Source organism: Phoca vitulina, unplaced genomic scaffold (genome assembly GCF_004348235.1).
Source record: "Phoca vitulina isolate PV1807 unplaced genomic scaffold, GSC_HSeal_1.0 scaffold23, whole genome shotgun sequence".
Taxonomy (NCBI): Eukaryota; Metazoa; Chordata; class Mammalia; order Carnivora; family Phocidae; genus Phoca; species Phoca vitulina.
Window position 1 is genome coordinate 19764500 of NW_022589726.1, and position 20771 is coordinate 19785270.

Sequence of the window (20771 nt, forward strand, 5' to 3'; positions counted from 1 at the left end):
GGAGGAGCCAGACAAGTACCGGGGAGCTACTCTGCCATCAGAGCTCGTAGCCTGGAAAACCCCATTGCAGGAGGGCGAGCGTTAGTGCCCTGGCCTCTCACTTCAGAAAGCCCTGCCGTGACCCTCCAGCCAGGATCCTCCCCACGGAATGCAGGGTCAAGAGGATGTGCCCTTTCTCCTTCCAGGACCTCGGAATTCCCTGCAAAGCCCACTTTCCGACCTCTCTTCTCCGGGTCTTGACAGACTGTGCTGTTCGCGTGCACACTCCTAGGCCCAAGAGGTGGCCAAGGGGCAGCTATTTGTCAGAGAGCTGAGTGGATGGAGCTTGGATATACAAGCTGGAGTGTTTATAAATACCCACAAAGCCCTTTGCTGTGTGAGGTGGGTGTGCCGGGAGGGAATAGAAGGCAGACTGTAGGCTGGGGACCAAGGCTGCGGAACATTCTAACACAGAACTTCAGGTTATTATGAAGGTATGCTTATCATGATACAAGGCTAGATCATTCACAGTTAACTTAGACTTGATACAAATTTAGCTGTGTGGCAAGTGGATCTTCATTTGTGCTCTTCCTTAGGCCTACAAATGTTAGGGGCAGACCTGGCACTTGGGCTTAGAGCAGGGAGAGCGTGACTGCAATATGGGCCCCTCTCTTTACCTGTCTACCTCCTAGGAGTTGGGTTCATGCCATGCACCCCTGCACCCCCTCTTCTCCCCCTTCCACCTACCTGGTATTGATAAGGTCTGGGCTCCATCATCTAAACTGGTGAGAGCAAGGCATCACCTCTGATTCCACCCAATCAACATCCCTGAGCCAGGCCCTGTGCTGGATTCTAGATCATGCTCTACCACTCCACCTCTGCCCAAGGGACAAAAGGTGTCCAACATTCTGATGTAGGGCTTAGGGATCCGAGGAGCTTTATAGCACTCTGAAATAATGGGGCAGAAAAGTCATTTGACTTTTCTGAAGCCAGCGCTTACCTCTGCGTAGATGTCACAACCCTAATATTAGCTGTCCACACTAGGCTGGGACTCCTCAGTACCCAGGCCAGGGGCACACAGTAGGTGCTTGATGAACATCAGATAGATGACTGAATGTGTTTCCTGTCCTCTCCTTCAAGGAAATAATGAGAGCTGAGTTCCTGACATCACACTCCTGGGAGAAAGCAGGTATAGAGGATTCTGCTTAGCTATGCAGGGTTTAGACTGTGATATGTGGGAGTGAATGGAATCTGGGCAGCAACTGGCCCTGACCTGAGAAACGCAGCTCCCAGCAGCTCCCACCAGAAGAGTTGGTAGAAGCTGATCTCTCTGGCTCAAACCAGTTGAATGTGGTTCCTGGCGTTTGGCCCAGGACAGCCTGGAACGAAGAGGGGTGGTTTTGTGGAGGACTGCAATTTCTATTCCCAGGTCTGAGATGTTCTTTTGGGTTTCTGGACTCAATTCCGACGTGTGTGTGGAGGCTTCCCCACACCAATAAGCGATGCTCAGACACCAACAAGGTATCCACGAATTCAGTTCAGTTCTGACAATATCTACCTGAAGATAGCATCAGATTCCACAGGTAAAAGGCTCAGTCCCACAAGACCACCCTCCACTTCTGATACCATCACACGCCCAAGTTGTTACCTGTGCTTCTGATTGACCAGCTACAGATTGGAGGCTCCAACGGTCCCCTTCCAACAGGATGCTAATTGTGAGTATAGGTTGTTACCTACACTTCTGACCAACTGGCCATACATTAGAGGTTCCCATGACCCCCTCTTTGGGTTCTAGATTAATTTACTAGAATGGCTCACAGAACTCAGGGAAACCCATTTACTCGCTAGATTACTGCTTTATTACAAAGGTTATTAAGGGATACAAATCAACAGCCCTATGAAGAAATACATATGGCAAGGTCCAGAACAAAGGAGCTTCAGTGTTCATGGAGCTTGGGGCCCTGGCGCAGTGGCACATGGAACGGTTCTATTTCCCAACCTGGAAGCTCTCTGAACACCCTCCGTTGGGATCTTTATAGAGGTTTCATTACATAGGCATGGTTGATTAACTCATTGGTCATTGGTGATTGATTGAAACTCTAGCCCCTCTCTCTTTCCCAGAAATCAGGGGGTGGGACTGAAAGTTCCAACCCACTATTCATGGTTGGTTTCCCTGGCAACCAGCCCCCATCCTTAAGTGTTTTCCAAAAGCCACCTTCATTAACAAACACAGCTGTGGTGAAAAGGAGCTTGTTATGAATAACAAGACACCCATTTCACCTTCATGGCTCTGAAGCATTTTCAGGAACTGAGGACAGAGACAAAATATCACAAAAGATGCTCCCATAGCTCTATTGTTCAGGAAACTCCAAGGGTTTTGGAAGCTGTGAGCCAGGAACTGTGGGTGAAGACCAAATATATATGAGACTATGTTTTGGTCATCTGGATATATATATATAAACACACACACACATATGTGTATACACACATATACACATATATATACACACACACATATAATACACTATATATATATATATATATTTCTTATAAATCACAATATCGCAGATGTCCACTGTGCTGAGGACTGCTGTGAAGAGGGAACTGATCTTTTATGGGCTGGAGAAGATGTGGGCTGGTTTCTGGATTACAGATAAGAGATGCAGGCAACCAGAAGTTGCCTGGAGCTGCATGGCTATGAAAGGTTTTGATTTCCTTTTCTCTCAACTACAGAGTCCTTCAAAGAAGCCAGATTGGGGCTCACAGGCTTGTCTGGGGGGATGTAGGAAAATGTGAAGAGTTAAAATTAGGTGGTCAGTCCCTCAACAAAGCCTGCCTGGTTAATGGTTTCTTCCTGTATCTAGAAGAAAATGCCCACTAATTGACTGGGGAACCCAGCAACTGTGACTGACTTCAGTATTTGAGTGAGAAGGGAAGCCTAAGGGATGGATGGGTGCTGACCCAGAAGCTTGAGCCCTCAAGCCTCTGAGAGAATTGTTTTGTCTTGAGAAGTAGGCAGGACAGGTGCTAGGGTCCCCTTTTTGTCAATCATAATAGCTAACCCTTACTGATCACAACTATGTTCTAGGTACTCTTCTAAGCACTTAACATGCATTATGTCAGTTAATTCTCACCATAATTCTGTAAAGTAAGAACCACTATTATACCCATTTTATAGATAAGGACTTGAGGCACAGAGAAGATGAGGAATCTACTTAGGGTTGCTTTGTTTGTGAGCTGCAGAACCAGGTCTCATACCCAGGTAAGTTGCCTCTAAAGCCTGTGTGCTTAACTTTACCCCATACAGGATGGGACTTGGGAATTGCTTTTCTGTCCTGATCTTATTGGTAGGATTTCCACATCTTTTTACCACCCAGGGTCAGCTCTGCTGTGTTCTGTAGAAGAGGAAGAATTTTTCCTTTACCCTTTTAGGTTCTTTTGGTGGGTCTATTAATTACATTGACATAAAACACACTTAACAGGAAAAAAACAAATCTAATTACATATGTACAACAGCCCCATAAGACTATGAGACCCACAAGTGGTCAAGCAATTGAGGCTTATATGGCATCCTGAGCTATGGGGAAGGGGGTTGGGGCCTGAGACTTTAAAGGGGAGGAAGATAATTTACAGGAAGATGGGAAGAGCAAATGTTTGGCAAGCAAATGTTTGCCATGGCATGCAGAGACAATGGAGCCAGAAAGGAATCTGAACAAACAGGCCCTTGAGCTTCCCATAGCTACCATACTTAGCTCATCTTCTTTGTAGTTATCTCTGATGATAGTTCTCTTCCTGGACTAGGCCCTCTATCTAAATTATTTTAGGCAGTTAAAGGGAAGATAAAATCTTTTCCTTAGCCTTTCAGGCCTTGATTGACTTCAGCTCAAATTAATCCACAAGCCAAAAATGCACATTTTGGGGAGGCTCATTCTGAACCCCTTCAGATCCATCTAAACAGTGTCTAGTTTTGGGACCTAATCTAGGGAAATGAACCCTTTACAGATAAGCCTTAACTCCACCCAGTGGTCCAGAATACTGAATTTGGAGCTCTGTGTCACAGGTGCTCTAATTAATTAGTCATATTTACTATATCTAATAAGAACCATGATTTTTGTTGTGGGATGAATTTACCCATACAAAATTTGGTTTATTGATAGGTGGTGCTGGATTTCCAGGGGAATACCTGGTGATCTTTTCTTGGAAGCAGAGCTCCCAGGGCTGTCCCTGAAATCCCTGTTTCCAGCCCTGGCACTCCAGTTTCACTTTTAGTTACATTGGGAAAGAGAGAGGAAGGGAAAAGTCCACTCCCCCCAGTCACAGCATTCCAGGGGTAAACAATCTGTAAAATCTTTTCCCCACAGGGGGATCTGGGCTCACAGACATAAATCTCAAGACTGATCTGCATTCCAGTTGCGAGGGGCCAAGGCTTAGGAATTACTTCTCATCTTACCCCAGTTTATTTTAGAATTAATAAATGGTAAGGAGGATTTTTGTGGCCTTTATTTTGGTTCAGAATTTAAACTTAAGCTCAAACATTTCTGAGAAAGACAAGTCCGTCTTTTTCTAAATATTTTCCAGAGGACAGGGCTCCATAAGATTCCTGGATATGGTAATTATCTCTTCCAAACATCTAATATGAATATTCCTTGTTTTATTTTATTTTATTTTTTAATATTTTATTTATTTATTAGATAGAGAGAGACACAGCAAGAGAGGGAACACAAGCAGGGGGAGTGGGAGAGGGAGAAGCAGGCTTCCTGCTGAGCAGGGAGCCCGTTGTGGGGCTCTATCCCGGGACCCTGGGATCATGACCTGAGCCAAAGGCAGAGGCTTCACGACTGAGCCACCCAGGTGCTCCCCTTGTTTTATTTTAAATCCATTCACTTTGAGCTATTTTTCTCCATATTAAACAAATGTTTCATCCAAGACATCTTCATGTGTGCAGTTTTTGATAATTCAATATTCTCACCTCCACAAGCTTCAAGATTCACCTCTGAAAAGAATAGGTAGGAAACAGATCTTTTTTAGGTTAAAACCATCCACAGGGACAGAGTGGCACGATGGTTAGATGTCTAGACTGTGAGATCGTCAGGCTTCACCACTCGTAAACTGGGTGACCCTGAACAAGCCAATTAATTTTTCTAAGTCTCAGTTTCCTTATCTATGAAATGAATCTAATCATGGTACCTTTCTTACAGGAGTGATGTGAGAATTAAATGAGCTTCTATACATAAAGCACCTAGTTAGGGCTTGCCCTGAGGAAGGGCTCAGTAAATACAAGTCTCTCATTATAACATCAGAGATTTAAAGTTACTTGCCCAGATTATGCATGTAGTGATGGAGCTGTTAATTCAAGGAGGCATGGTTCCACCTAACAGGTGTGTAAAAATACTCTGGATATAATGTTTGTTTACAAAGGATTTTGATTATGGCATCTCTCTTTTGGTTTCTGAGCCCAGGACCAGTTGGTTTACTTATAGACACATGTTTTCAGATAAAACTGGCTCAAGGGAAGAAGAAATGGCTTGAAGAGACATTAGATGTCCCAGGGAACCAAGACTTGGATGCCAGGGCTTATTAAGGTAAGCCTAGAGCCCTCAAAGAGAGAATCTTGTGGCTGAAACTGGGGGCATGCTGTTAAACTTCATGTCAACCTCTTTCCTTTCTTTTTTTTTTTTTTTTAAGGATTTTATTTATTTATTTGACAGAGAGAGAGACAGCGAGAGAGGGAACACAAGCAGGGGGAGTGGGAGAGGGAGAAGCAGGCTTCCCGAGGAGCAGGGAGCCCGATGCGGGACTCGATCCCAGGACCCTGGGATCATGACCTGAGCTGAAGGCAGATGCTTAACCATCTGAGCCACCCAGGTGCCCAGCCTCTTTCCTTTCTTAATTCAATAAGCATTTTTTTTTAAAGTCCTACTGAATGCAGAAACTATACTAGGAGATATGTAGAACACAAGCCTGGAAAAGATTTTTTTCTCTTATTTAGGAAATCACAGTCTAGTGTAAAAGGCAGATACATACGACTCAAGACAAACTGTAAAAAGTTCAACAATGGAATACAACAATGAACCAATACTTTAACATATAGGCAATATTTTATAGTAAAAAATATCAGACTTTGGAATCAGCTCTGAAGTTGGCACAGCAATTTAGCTCTGGCAAATTTCAGTTCGTAGGCTTCTTTCCCTACTGGTAAAATGAGGGTCATCATACTTAGCTTTAGAACTATAATTCTAATTACAAGATTGTCTTGAGGATTACTAATAATGTCATAAAGTTCCTGGTACATAGTTGATGCTCGATAAACAGCGAAGGAAGGTGAAGCAGGGATGGTTATCCCTACTTTTCAAATGAGGAATCGAAATCTCAACGAGATTAAGCGATTATTCGAAATTCACCAAACTAGTAAGTGAAGACGCCAGCCCAAATCCTAATATTCAGACCACGACTTTTTAAAAAACTCCAACTTTCACCTATCTCATGCTTTCCTGTTCAAATGCATTAGGGAGAATGCGAAGGATGAGGATAAGCAGAGTCTTGACCTTCGGAGAGGTGAGTTTAAGCAGAGAGAGTATTCCAGGAGCAAAGGAGCACCTACAGGGAGCGCCGAGGAAACGGTGCTGAATCCTCCAGGGCTAGGGGTGGGTTCGGTAAGACTAGAGTGAAGGCTCCACCCACGCCTTAGAGTGCGGACTCGGTACACGGCGGAAGGTAGTCCTCAGGTAGCCACAGAGAGGGCCATTTAAACAGGAGACACCTGACGCACGCTGGGTCCTCTCCTAGACCGCCCAGCCCATCTCCGGGGGCGGGGGGCCGTCGCGCAGCTAGCCTATTATCACTGCCGAAGCCCACGAACTCTCTTCCTCATTGGCGAGCCACGGGGTGACGTCACGTTCTCCGGACCCGCAAAGGGAGAGGGCGCCATGATTGGTTGGCGCTGGGGCGGCGGGCGGTGGAGGACCCTGGCTAGTCTGGGTTTCCAGCCGGTGCTGGACTTTCCCCTTCCATGTTCCGAGGCCGTGGGGGACTGCAGAGGGCGGGGAGTTGGCTCGGCGGAGACCTGGATTTGGTTCTAAGAGCTTTGGGGTTGAGAGGGGGTGACCGGAAGTGATCGTGGGACTGACCGGAAGCGAGGCCTGGAGGGGAAAGAGAGAGCGGGCCCCCGGAGGGAGGGGGCTTCCCGCAGAAGGGGACCGGGGGAAAAGGTGCGAAAGCGGCGTGGGAGCGCCGGGTAGGCAGCGGGTCTCTGCTGCTGGTTGTTTGGAAGGCAGCGAGTGACCACCACGAGCTCAAGGGGAGAGCCCAAGGATTGAGAGTACGGGAGTCCAGGGCTGCCTCAGGGGAATCTGGAATAGTTAAGCAAAGGGGCCCGCGCGCGGCTCCAGAGAGCTGGGTGGGAGGGATTTTGGAAGTCGAGGCAGGAGCTAGGAGCCGAGGGTACGGCAAATTAGTTGTGCGGGCAGTGCGGTTCAGGCTTGGGGTTGGCCAGTGGGAACTGCGTGGGAGATCTTGGTTTGGAGTTTTCGACAGTCTTGGCCCCATTGGGTAGAATCACACTACTTGCCTTTGTACAAGAAACGGTGTCTCCTGGGGCAAGGAAGGAGCCAGCATGGCCTGGGCTCTGAAGCTGCCTCTGGCCGATGAAGTGATTGAATCTGGGCTGGTGCAGGACTTTGATGCTAGTCTGTCCGGGATCGGCCAGGAACTGGGTGCTGGTGCCTATAGCATGAGGTGAGTGAGATTTTTCCCAGACCCTGCACCTTCTAAATAACAAAAGCAGGAAAGAGAATGGGCGGGGGGGTGGGGGGATGGAGGGAGGTATTTAGTTAAATAAGCTGTCTGCGGTTAGGGAACATTGACTTGTTTCTTTGTTGCTTTGAATAGTGACTATTGTGGGAGAAATGGAACAAGAGATTGTAGGTAGTGTCAAGTCTGTGCAGGATCAGTGGAAGAAGCAAGAATGGCCCTTGGTTAGCAAAACAGATGAATGTTGAGAGGCTGTTTGTTGTGCCAATGTGGGAGACTTGGAGACGGATGGTGTGTGTGTATGTGTGGGTAGGTTGGACTGGAAGTGTGTGAAGGGGCCACATTGAGCATGTTAGGGATGTCTGGGGAGTTGGGAGATGGGGTTAATGATGAATATTGGTTGACTGCTTTTTGGAAGGAAATGTGAGACCTTGGTGAAGAAGTCCACACATCTGCCTTAGCCAGCCGTTAAGGATTGATTGTGGGATGTCTGCCTTTTGAAACATAAACTACAAAAAGAAAAAGTATCAGAGAACTTTTAGATACTTCTAGACTTTGGTGTATCAAGTCAAATGTTGATAATAAATAAAAATCTCCTATGAAAGTAGCATAACTTCCCATGTAGTTTGTTTGCATGCATTAGCTACTTCATTCCTCCAGTATAGTTTCATTTATGAGATGTACAAGAATCATGTCTGGAAATGTTGAAACATCTGCACCTTAGGATTACATGGAATATAATTGGGTTTCCAAATGCATTATAAGGCTCAGTCTAAATAAGTGAGGCAAAAGAGACTTTAGAACGTCAGTTTGAATTTATGAGTTTATAGGGGAAAGATGTTTTTTTATGGGGAAGGTAGACAAATTTTGTATTCTGATAGTGAGATCCTTTGAGAGTTATGTAATGTAAAATTCTTGTCTTTATGCCTGCTACACCAAAATGGATTTTCCTCAGTGAAGTAAATTAATGAGTTAGAACTTAATACTTCATCTTCAGGAATCTTTGCTTACAGTTAGAATAATAAAGGCTATCCTTGTATACATATTTTAGTGATTCTCAGGGAAATTTAAGCGCTATCATGGAATGCTCTTAGTGTTGAGAAATTTAACTCTAGTTTTGCCTGTCCTTGTTTACATAAGTCTGCCCTTAAAAATACAGATGATCTTGGTCTGAAAGTAAATGTCCCAACCCTGAGCTTGCACAGCAGTTGACATAATATTTGACAATTCATGCTGTTGTTCATGTAAAAACTAACACAGCAAAAAGTTTGGTTTTCTCTGGATTATCAGAGGATGAAGATAATTAAATATAACTGTACTTGTTATAAAAATAGTTGACATTGTCAACAAACATTCTGTGCATGTTATGTGCTTTCTGTACCAGGCAACCTTAAATTTAAAAATGCTTTCCTATGTCATACCCTGAGTGGTCTTCACTGGTATTAGCACAATGGTTTGTGTATTTACACATTTAGAATTTTTTCCAACATCAGTTCTACAAGAGTTTTCAAACATCACTTTGTTTTCCCTAGAGCACAGTGTGCCAAAATTTGAAGTATTTTTCTTTGTTTTTTTCACCTTCCTCTTTTTTATGCATTTTGCTCCTGTCCCTCTTCTCTTGACTCTGATACATATGTAATCATTTGTGTTAACTTGTATTAATTAGATATCAGTTCTCAGACTTTGTGTTCATGAGAGTCATCCAGAGTACCCATTAAAAATAGTTTCCAGGGGCGCCTCGGTGGCTCAGTCAGTTAAGCGTCTGCCTTCGGCTCAGTTCGTGATGCCGGGGTCCTGGGATCGAGTTCCGCATCAGGCTCCCTGCTCTGCGGGGGGCCTGCTTCTCCCTCTGCCTCTGCCTCTCTCTCTTTCTGTCTCTCATGAATACATAAATAAAATCTTAAAAAAAAAATAGTTCCCAGGGCCTCATCTTCAGTGATTTTCTGGGGCACAGGCCAGAAATCTGATTTTTAAAACAAGTTCTTAGATTTTGATGCAGGTAGTCCAACAACCACATTTTAAGAAGCACTGACTGGAGGAGTTTTCATACACAAAGACAGTGATTCTTTGCTCTTTGTGTTTCTCCCTTTAATTAAACCTCGTAATTAATTTTCCTACACCTTTTTAGGGAAGAGGTTCTCTTTGACAAGGTATTTGTTTTGTAAAATATATTCCCTAATGTATTCATTTTACCCTAATTTGCATTTTTTGCTGCATCTTATAATGGTTTCACTTCAAATCTATTGATTTATATTTTATAAAGATTCATCTTAACTGGATTTCTGTTTTGGACTCTTGATCTGCCATTGTATTCAGTAATGTTCTTTTTCTAAGTGGTTCTTTAATGTTCTTACTTTTGTCCTTACATTTTAATACATGGGACAAATTTTATAGTTAAAATAAAGGAAATTCCCTGAAAACATGCTAAGTAAAAGGAGCCAGTCAGAAAAGACCACACAACATATGATTCCACTTTTATGAAATGTCCAGAATAGGCAAACCTAGAGAGACAGAAAGTAGAATAGTGGTTGACTAGAGCCTGGGGAAAGAGGTAATGGGGAGTGACTGCTAATGGTACTGGGTTTTTTGTGGGGAGGGGGTTCATAAAATGTTCTAAAATAGTGGGGTTGATAAAAATGTTCTAAAATAGTGGTGAGGGGCACCTGCCTGGCTCAGTCGTTAGAGCATGTGACTCTTGATCTTGGGTCATGAGTTTGAGCCCCATATTGGGTATAGAGATTACTTAAAATGCATACATCCATATATAAAAATAAATTGTGATAGTTGCACAATTCTGTGACTACACTAAAGACAACTGAACTATACACTTTAGATGGGTGAATTGTATAGTATATGAACTGTATCAAAATAGAGCTGTTATTAAAGTTAAAAAGGGCTCTCTCTCTCGCTCAATTAAAATCTTTTTTAAAAAGTAAAGAAGGTTGGGGCGCCTGGGTGGCTCAGTCGTTAGGCGTCTGCCTTCAGCTCAGGTCATGATCCCAGGGTCCTGGGATCGAGCCCCACATCGGGCTCCCTGCTCCACGGGAAGCCTGCTTCTCCCTCTCCCACTCCCCCTGCTTGTGTTCCCTCTCCCACTCTGTCTCTCTCTGTCAAATAAATAAAATCTTAAAAAAAAAAAAAGTAAAGATTAAATTTTGTAGTTTAGTTTGTTTATTTATGGTGGGCAGCAAAGCAAGGTTTATTGAGAGTACAAAGCTCCTGAAGAGGGAGGGGCCCCAAGAGGGTTGCCTAAATTTTGTAGTTTAAAAAGAATTTTCCATCTTTCATTTTTTTTTAAATTTGAGGTGGAATTCACATCATAAAAATTAACCATTTTAATGTGAACAATTCAGTGTTATTAGTATATTCACAGTGTTGTGCGACTACCACCTCATCAGACCAAAAGAAAACCCTGTACCTTTTATGCAGTTGCTCCCCATTTCCCCCTCCCCTTTCTCCCTGGCAGTCTGTCTATAAGGATTTCCCTATTCTGGATATTTCATATAAACGGAGTCGTACAATGTCTGACATTTTGTGTTTGGCTTCTTTCACTTAGCATCATGTTTTCAGGATCCATTCATGTTGTAGCATGTATCAGTACTTCAGTATTTCATTCCTTTTTATGTCTGAATAATCCATCATATGTATATATATCACAGCTTGTTTATCTGTTCATCCATTGGTGATGTAGGGATTGTTTCCACCTTTTGACTATTATGAATAATGCTAATGTGTCATTGTGTTTAAAAAGGAGATGACCATGAAATGTTTATAAGCATTTGTGTACAAATTTCTGTGTAGATTTCTTTTAATTGAGTCATAATTGATATATAACATTGTACTAGTTTAAGGTGTGGAACATAATGATTAAATATTTGTATAAATTGCAAAATGATCAGAACGATAAGTCTAGTTAACATCTTTCACCATACATAGTTAGAAAAAAATTGTTTTCTTGTGATGAGTGAGAACTTTTAAGATCTACTCTCTTAGCAACTTTCAAATATGCAACACAGTATTATTGACTATAATCACTCTGCTGTACCAGACATATGTTTTCATTTCTCTTGGATATATTTCTAGGCCTGGAATTGCTGGGTCATATGGTAATTCTATGCTTAACTTTTTTTTTTTTTTTTTTAATTTAAAGACTTTTAGAGCAGTTTTAGGCTCACAGAAATACTGAGAGGAAGGTACAAAGATTTGCCATATACCCCCTGCCTCCACACATGTATATTCTCCCCTTTTATCAACAGCCTTTACCAGAGTGGTCCACACTCTGTACCCACATTGATGAACCTACATTGACATATCAGAATCACCCAAAGTCCATAGTTTACCTTAGAGTTCACTCTTGGTAGTATACATTCTAGAGTTTTGGACAAATACATAATGACAGGTATCTATCATTAGAGTATTATACAGAGTAGTTTCATTGCCTTAAAAATCCTCTGTGTTCTGCCTATTCATTCCCCCACCCCCACCCAACCCTGACAACCACTGATTTTTTTTTTAGTGTCTCCAGTTTTGCCTTTATAGAATGTCATATAATTGGAATCATGCGATATGTAGCCTTTTCAGATTAGCTTCTTTCACTTAGAAATATGCATTTAACATGCCTCCATGTCTTTTCATGGCTTGATAGCTAATTTCTTTTTAGTGCTCAGTAGTCTAGTCTGGATGTATCACAGTTTATTCATTCATCTACTGAAAGATATTTTGTTTCCTTTCAAGTTTTGGCAGTTATGAATAAAACTGTTATAAAACATCCATGTGCAGGGTTTTGTGTAGAGATAGTTTCCAACTCCTTTGGGTAAATAATAGCAAGGAATGCAATTCTGGATCATATAGTAAGAGTATGTTTAGTTTTTTTGGTGTGTGTTTTTTTTCCTGGTATTTTCCCAGCCTTATTATTTTTTTAATTAATTTTTTTTATTATTAACATAATGTATTATTTGTTTCAGGGGTACAGGTCTGTGATTCATCAGTCTTACACAATACACAGCACTCACCATAGCACATACCCTCCCCAATGTCCATCACCCAGCCACCCAATCCCTCTCACCCCCCTCTACTCCAGAGTATGTTTAGTTTTTGTAAGAAACTGCCAGACTGTCCTCCAAAGTGGCTGTACCATTTTGCATTCTTCCTGGAAATTAGTGAGAGCTCCCTTTGCTCCATATCCTTGTCAGTATTTGGTGTTGTCAGTGTTCCAGATTTTGGTCATTCTAATAGGTGTGTAGTATATACCAAACTTTTTCAGGAACTGTCAAGCCGTTTTTGGTTTGTTTTTTTTAAGATTTTTATTTATTTATTTATTTGTCGAATAGCAGTGGTGAAAGTGGGTATCCTTATTCCTGATTTTAGAGGGAAAGCTTTCAGTCTTTCACTACTGAGCTGTGAAATTTTCATAAATGCCCTTTTAATATTAAGGAAATTTCTTTTTATTCCTAGTTGGCTCTTTGTGTGTGCGTGCGTGCGTGCGTGTGTGTGTTTTATCGTGGTAAAATACACATAAAATTTACCATTTTAGCTATTTTTTTTTTTAAAGATTTTATTTATTTATTTGGCAGAGAGAGAGAGCGGGAGCAGGACCACAAGCAGGGGGAGTAGGAGAGGGAGAAGCAGGCTTCCTGCCGGGCAGGGAGCCCAATGCAGGGCGATGCTGTGCTCGATCCCAGGACCCTGGGATCGTGACCTGAGCCAAAGGCAGACGCTTAACGACTGAGCCACCCAGCCCCATTTTAGCTATTTTTAAGTATACAGTTAGTTCAGTGGCATTAAATACATTCACGTTGTTGTGCAACTATTACCAGCATCCATCTCCAGAATTTTTTCATCATCCCAAACTGAAACTCTATACCCATTAATCACTAACTCGCCTAGTCCCTGGCACCACCGTTCTACTTTCTGTCTCTATGAATTTGACACTCTAGGAATCTCATATAGTGGAGTCATACAAATTTGTCCTTATGTGACTGCCTTATTTCACTTAGCATAATGTCATCAAGGTTTTGCTGAGTGTTTTTATCATGAAAGTGTGTTAAATTTCGTCCAGTGCCTTTTCTTTGTTTATTGAGATGATCATGTGGTATATTACATTGATTTCCTTATGTTGAACCACCTTGTATTTCTGGGAAAAATCCTACTTGGTTATAGTGTGTAATCATTTTTTTTTTTTTTTTTAAGATTTTATTTATTCATTTGAGACACAGAGATACAGAGGGAGAGAGCATGAGCAGGGAGAGAGGCAGAGGGAGAAGGAGAAGCAGGCTCCCCGCTGAGCCAGGAGCCCGATGTGGGGCTCGATCCCAGGACCCTGGGATCATGACCTGAGCCGAAGGCAGATGCTTAACCATCTGAGCCACCCAGGCGCCCCGAGTGTGTAATCATTTTTATATGCTATTAGATTAGTATTTTGTTGAGGATTTTTGTGTCTTTATTCAGGGATATTGGTCTGTAGTGTTCTTTTCCCATGCTTTTTTTGTCTGGCTTTGGTGTCAGGATAATGCTGGCCTTGTAGAATGTTAGAAAGTGTTCTCTTTTTTTTGGAAGAGTTTGAGTAGGATTGGTGTTAATTCTTTAAGTGTTTGGTAGAATTCACCAGTGAAGGCATCTGTTCTAGACTTTTCTTTGTTGAGAGGATTTTGATTACTGATTGAATCTGTTGTTATATATCTGTTGAGATTAGTTATTTCTTCTCGAGTCAGTTTCGGTATTTTGTTTCTAGAAAAAATTTTTGTATCTAAATTATCTTATTTTTTGGAGTAAAATTGTTCATAGTGTTCTCTTATAATCCTTTCATTTCTATAAAGTTGGTGGTAATAGCCCGTTTCATTTCTGATTTATTTATTTGTGTCTTCTCCCCTTTTTTCCTGGACAGTCTAGCTAAAAGTTTGTCAATTTTGTTGATCTTTTTAAAGAACAGGCTTTTGGTTTTGTGGATTCACTACTATTTTTTAATTTTCTACTTCATTTTTCCCTCATCATCTTTATTATTTCTTTCTTCTGCTGGTTTTGGATTTTGTTTATTTGTTTGTTTGTTTATTTTTAGTTCCTTAAGATGTAAAGTTAGATTATTTTATTTGAAGTCTTTCTTCCTTTTTATGTAGGCATTTACAGCTATGAATTTCCCCGAGTATTGCTTTCACGGTGTCCTATAAGTTTTGGTATATTGTGTTTTCATTTGTCTCAGTATTTTCTAATTTCCCTAGTGATTTTTTTTTTCTTTCACTCATTGGTTGTTTAAGAGTGTGTTGCTTATTTCCACATATTTGCAAATTTTACAGTTTTCCTTTTCCTTTTATTGATCCTAGCTTCATTCCATTGTGGTCAGAGAAAATCAGTATGATTTAGATTTTTTAAAAGTTACTGAGGATTGGTTTATGGCCAAACATGTGGTCTACCCTGGAGAATGTTTTATGTGTACTTGAAAATATATATTTTCCTGTTGTTGGTTGAAGTGTTCTGTATATGTCTGTTAGGTCTAGTTGATTTATAATTGTTCAGGTTGTTCAAGTCCTCTGTTTCCTTATTGATCTTCTGTCTAGATGTCCTACTCATTATTTAAAGTGGTATTTGGTGGGGGGATGGGTTAGCCTGGTGATGGGTATTAAAGAGGGCACGTTCTGCATGGAGCACTGGGTGTTACTACGCAAATAATGAATCATGGAACACTACATCAAAAACTAATGATGTAATGTATGGTGATTAACATAACATAATAATAAAAAATAAAAAATAAAAAAAAATAAAGTGGGGGTATTGAAGTCTCTAACCACTGTGGTAGAAATGTCTATTTTTACCTTCAGTTCTTTTTTTTAAATTTAATTTTAATTTTAATTTTTTAATTTTTTATTTTTTTTTTACCTTCAGTTCTTTCAGTGTTTGCTTCTTATATTCAGGGGGTCTGTTACTTGGTGTGTACATATTTATAATTATATTTTCCTTTTTTAAGATTTTATTTATTTGACAGAGAGAGACACAGCGAGAGAGGGAACACAAGCAGGGGGAGTGGGAGAGGCAGAAGCAGGCTTCCAGCTGTGGGGCTCGATCCCAGTACCCTGGGATCATGACCTGAGCCAAAGGCAAACAACTGACTGAGCCCCCCAGGTGCCCCTATAATTATATTTTCTTGATAAATTGTCTTTTAAACCAATATAAAAGTCCCTCTTTGTCTCTTGTAACAACTTTTGACTTAAATTCTATTTTGTTTGATATTTGATTAGTCACTGCAGGTCTCTTTTGGTTACTATTCGCATGGAAGATCTTCCATTTTTTCACTTTTAGCCTATTTGTGTATTGTATCTAAAGTGAGTCTTCTGTAAGCAACATATGGTTGGTCATTAAAAAAAATCTTTTCTGCCAGTCTGTGTCTTTAATTGGTGAGTTAAACCATTTGTACTTAAAGTGATTACTGATAATGAAGGACTAATTTCTGCCATTGTGCTATTTTTTTTTTTAAGATTTTATTTACTTTAAAGATACAGACAGACAGCAGTGGGGGAGGAGCAAGAGGGAGAGGGACAAGCAGACTCCCTGCTGAGCGCAGTGACTGACGCAGGGCTCTATCCCACAACCCTGAGATCATGACCTGAGCTGAAATTGAGAGTTGGACGCTCAACCAACTAAGCCACCCAGGCGCCCCTGTGCTATTTGTTTTCTATAGGTCATATATATATATATTTTTTGTTCCTCAATTACTCTTCTTTTGTGTTTGATTTTTTTCTAAGGTACCATTTTAATTCCTTCTTTATTTTTTCATTTTTTATTTTTTTTGTATAATTTTAAAGTTATTTTCTTGGTGGTTACTGTGGGGATTACAGTTAACATCCTAAGTGTATAGGGCGCCTGGGTGGCTCAGTTGGTTAAGCGACTGCCTTCGGCTCAGGTCATGATCCTGGAGTCCCTGGATCGAGTCCCGCATCGGGCTCCCTGCTTGGCGGGGAGTCTGCTTCTCCCTCTGACCCTCCCCCCTCTCATGTACTCGCTCTCTCTCATTCTCTCTCTCTCAAATAAATAAATAAAATCTTAAAAAAAAAAACAAACAAAAAAACCATCCTAAGTGTATAGCAATCTAATTTGGTTTGATACCAGCTGGACTTATTGTGGTGATCATTTTGCAATAGATATAAATATGTATAGATATCAAATCATTATGTGGTACAAGTGAAACTAATATAATGTTATATTTCAATTATCTCAATTTTAAAAAACAGCATACATTAACTCTGTTCCTGTCCAGTTCTGTTTCCACTTTTTATGTTGTTATTGTCACCAGTTATGTCTTTATACATTGTGTGCCTGTTACCATAGATTTATAATCATTGTTTTATTCATTTGTCCTTTTTTTTTTTTTTTTAAAGTAAGCTCTACACCCAATATGGGGCTCAAACTTACAACCCTGAGATCAAGAGTCACATGCTCCACTGTCAGGCACCCTTATGCATTTGTCTTTTAAATCAAATAGGAAACAAAAAGAAGAGTTAAACATACTAAAAATCAGTATACTATGTGACCTGTGTAATGATCTTTTTTCTTCATACGACTATGAGTTACCGTCTAGTGTTCTTTCATTTCAGGCTGAAGGATTCCCTTTAGCATTTCTTATAGGGCTGGTTTACTAGAAATGAACTCCCATAGCTTTTGTTGAAAAATAGTTTAATTTTTCCATCATTTTGGAATTCTTGGTTTTTAGTTTCAGTGCTTTACATATATCATCCCACTGCCTTCTGGCCTCCATGGTTTCTGATGAGATATTGACTTTTAATTTCATTGAGGTTCCCTCAAAATGTGATGAGTCCCTTTCTACTGCTTTGAAGATTGTTTTCCAACAGTTTGTACATAATGCACATTGGTGTGGCTCTCTTTGAATTTATCCTTTTGAAGTTTGTTGAGCTCCTTGGATGTGTAGATTCATGTCTCTCATCAATTTGGAAAGGTTTTTTGTTTTTTTTTAAAATAGATTTTATTTATTTATTAGAGCGAGCACAAGTGGGGGAAGGGCAGAGGGAGAGGGAGAAGCAGATTCCCCTCTGAGCAGGGAGCCTGATGTGGGGCTTGATCCCACGACCCTGGGATCACGACCCGAGCCAAAGGCAGATGCTTATCCAACTGAGCCACCCAGGCATCCCAATTTGGAAAGCTTTTAACCATTATTTCTTCAAATTTTTTCTGCCTCTTCCTCTCCCTCTTCTCCTAGAACTCTCATAATATGTACATTGTTACACTTGAATGGTGTATCATAGGCCTGTTAGTTTCTGTTCATTTTTCTTTATTTATTTTTCTTTCTGCCCCTCAGTCTGAGTAATCTCAATTTGCTATCTTCAGGTTTGCTGATTCTTTCTTCTGCTGATCTGATGTGAATCCCTGTAGTAAATTTTTAATTCCAACTATTGTACTTTTGGGTCCAGATTTTCTATTTGTTTCCTTTTTATAACTTTTATTGCTGTTCTTTACTTGTTCATACATTGTTCTCCTGATTTCCTTTAGTTATTTGTCCATGTTTCCTTCAGCTCTTTGAGCATATTTAAGGTGTTTGTATATTAAGTCTAGTTTCAGGGCTTGCTCAAGGATAGTTTCTGTCAATTTCTCTTTTCTTGTGAATTGGCCATGCTTTCCTTTGTCTTTTTATATGTTTTATAATTTTTTGTTTAGAACTGGACATTTTGAGTATTGTAATATGGTAACTCTGGAAAGCAGATTCTATTCCCTCCCTAGAGATTACTGTTGTTACTTGATTAAAACTGAAATTATCCATTTGTTTAGTGACTTTCCCAAAGTATTTTTGCAAAGGGTATGTTCCTTGTTTTATGTGGTCACTGATGTCTCTTCTGTTACCTCCATGGTCAGCCGGTGATTTGACAGAAATTTTCTTAAATGCCTGAATCTAAGAAGAAAAGAAAAGAGGAAAAAAGAATGTTCTGTTTCTTTAAATCCCCTTGTCTGACTCTGCTGAGGAAGCCACCTCTGGCACAGGGGTTAAAACAATGGCCAGCCTGTGTGCCAACTCTTCAGCAATCAAAAGCAGTGATCAAAACATATAACCTTGATTTTTGGAGGACAGGGTCCCTATTGCCCACTCTGACACCAGCAGCCTGCAACAGGATCTCAGGCTACTGTCCCCACAGCTGCCTGCCATGGGACTGGGAGCTGGGGGAAGATAGATAGTATGCCAAATGCTGAAATTCACTAAAATTTACCAGCTCCTTTCTTCATCAAGCATTCCCTTGGATGCTGCTGGTGTTTGACTAGATTCCAGATTTCCAAAATAGTTGGTTCAAGCATTTCTTGCCAGCTCAACAGTTATTTTTGGTGGAGGGACCAATTTCTGGAGCTTTCTACTTTGGCATCTTTCACGACCTCTGTCCTTAATCTGTAGTAGCCTTTTAATTGGTCCAGCCCTGCTTCCAGCTCTGCACTTGTCACCCTCACAGCCTGTTCTCTACACAGAAACTTTATAAGTATATGTGTATTTTGTTCATAAAAAATAGTTAATTTCAGACTCGAAGATTTGCAAAAACACTACAAAGAATTTCTAAATACTCTTCAAGATTACTCAAATGTTAACATTTTGCTATATTTGTTTTACCTTTCTCCCTCTTCTCTCCAACACCTAGAATTTTTTTTTTCTGAACTGTTTAAGGGGTGCCTCGGTAGCTCAGTCAGTTAAATGTCTGACTCTTTTTTTTTTTTTTTTAAAGATTTTATTTATTTGACATACAGAGAAAGCGAGAGAGGGAACACAAGCTGGGGGAGGTGGAGAGGGAGAAGCAGGCTTCCCGCAGAGCAGGGAGCCCGATGTGGGACTTGATCCCTGGATCCTGGGATCATGACCGGAGCCGAAGGCAGACGCTTAACGACTGAGCCACCCAGGCACCCCAGTGTCTGACTCTTGATCTCAGCTCAGGTTGGGATCTGAGGGTTGTGAGTTTCAGCCCTACATTGGGCTCCATGCTGGGTGTGGAGCCTACTTGATTAAAAAAAAAACAAAAACAACTGTTTAAGTTGCAGATGCAGTGCCTCTTAACACCTAAATACTTTAGTGTGTATTTTTTTTTTTTAAGATTTTATTTATTTGAGAGAGAGAAGAGAGAGAGGGGGAGAGCGCGTGCATGAGTGGGGGGAGGGGCAGAGAGAGAAGCCGACTCCCCTGCTCAGCAGGGAGCCCGATGTGGGGCTCCATTCCAGGACCCTGAGATCATGACCCGAGCCGAAGGCAGACACTTAACTGACAGCCACCCAGGTGACCCTTCGGTGCATATTTTTAAAAAAACATGAAATTCTCGGGGCACCTGGGTGGCTCAGTCATTAAGCGTCTGCCTTTGGTTCAGGTCATGGTCCCAGGGTCCTGGGATCGAGCCCCATGTCGGGCTCCCTATTCCGCGGGAAACCTGCTTCTCCCTCTCCCACTCCCCCTGCTTGTGTTCCCTCTCTTGCTGTCTCTCTCTCTTTCTCTGTCAAATAAATAAAATCTTTAAAAAAACAACAAAACATGAAATTCTCTTACATAACTGTAGTATACTGATCAAAATTAGGAATTTAGCACACAGTACTGTGATCTAATCTGTGGACCTTATTCAGATTTTGCCAACTGTTCCAATAATGTCCTTTATAGCAGAAAAATATCCACGATTGTGTATCGATTCAGTTGTCATGTCTTTTGTCTCTTTTAATCTAGGACAGTTCCTGACTCTTTGTATTTTTTTTTTTTTAAGATTTTATTTATTTATTTGACAGAGAGAGCACAAGCAGGGGGAGCGGCAGGCAGTGGGAGAGGGAGAAGCAGACTCCCCGCTGAGCAGGAATCCTGACATGGGGCTCCATTCTAGGACCCTGGGATCATGACCTGAGCTGAAGGCAGATGCTTGACTGACTGAGCCACCCAGGTGCCCCTGACTCTGTATTTTTATGACATTAACAACTTGATGAGTACAGGCCAGTTATTTTGTAGTCTATCCCTCAATTTGGGTTTGTTTGATGTTTGCTCATGATAGATTCAGGTCATGCACTTTGGGTGGTACTACTTAAGAAGGGATGCTGAG

The 20771-nt window shown here is 41.1% G+C and overlaps 1 protein-coding gene across 6 annotated transcripts in view; it reads left to right on the forward strand.

The window, feature by feature from the left end:
* Window positions 1-6862: 6862 nt before the first annotated feature.
* The window catches only part of TFCP2 (transcription factor CP2), a 56860-nt gene continuing 42951 nt past the window's right edge, over window positions 6863-20771 (forward strand). For all 6 annotated transcript variants that reach the window (XM_032420485.1, XM_032420486.1, XM_032420489.1 and 3 more), the window contains exon 1: window positions 6863-7713. In XM_032420485.1, coding sequence (XP_032276376.1) covers window positions 7592-7713 — 122 coding nt within the window. In that variant the 5' untranslated portion in view covers window positions 6863-7591. The remainder of the gene's footprint in view (window positions 7714-20771) is intronic.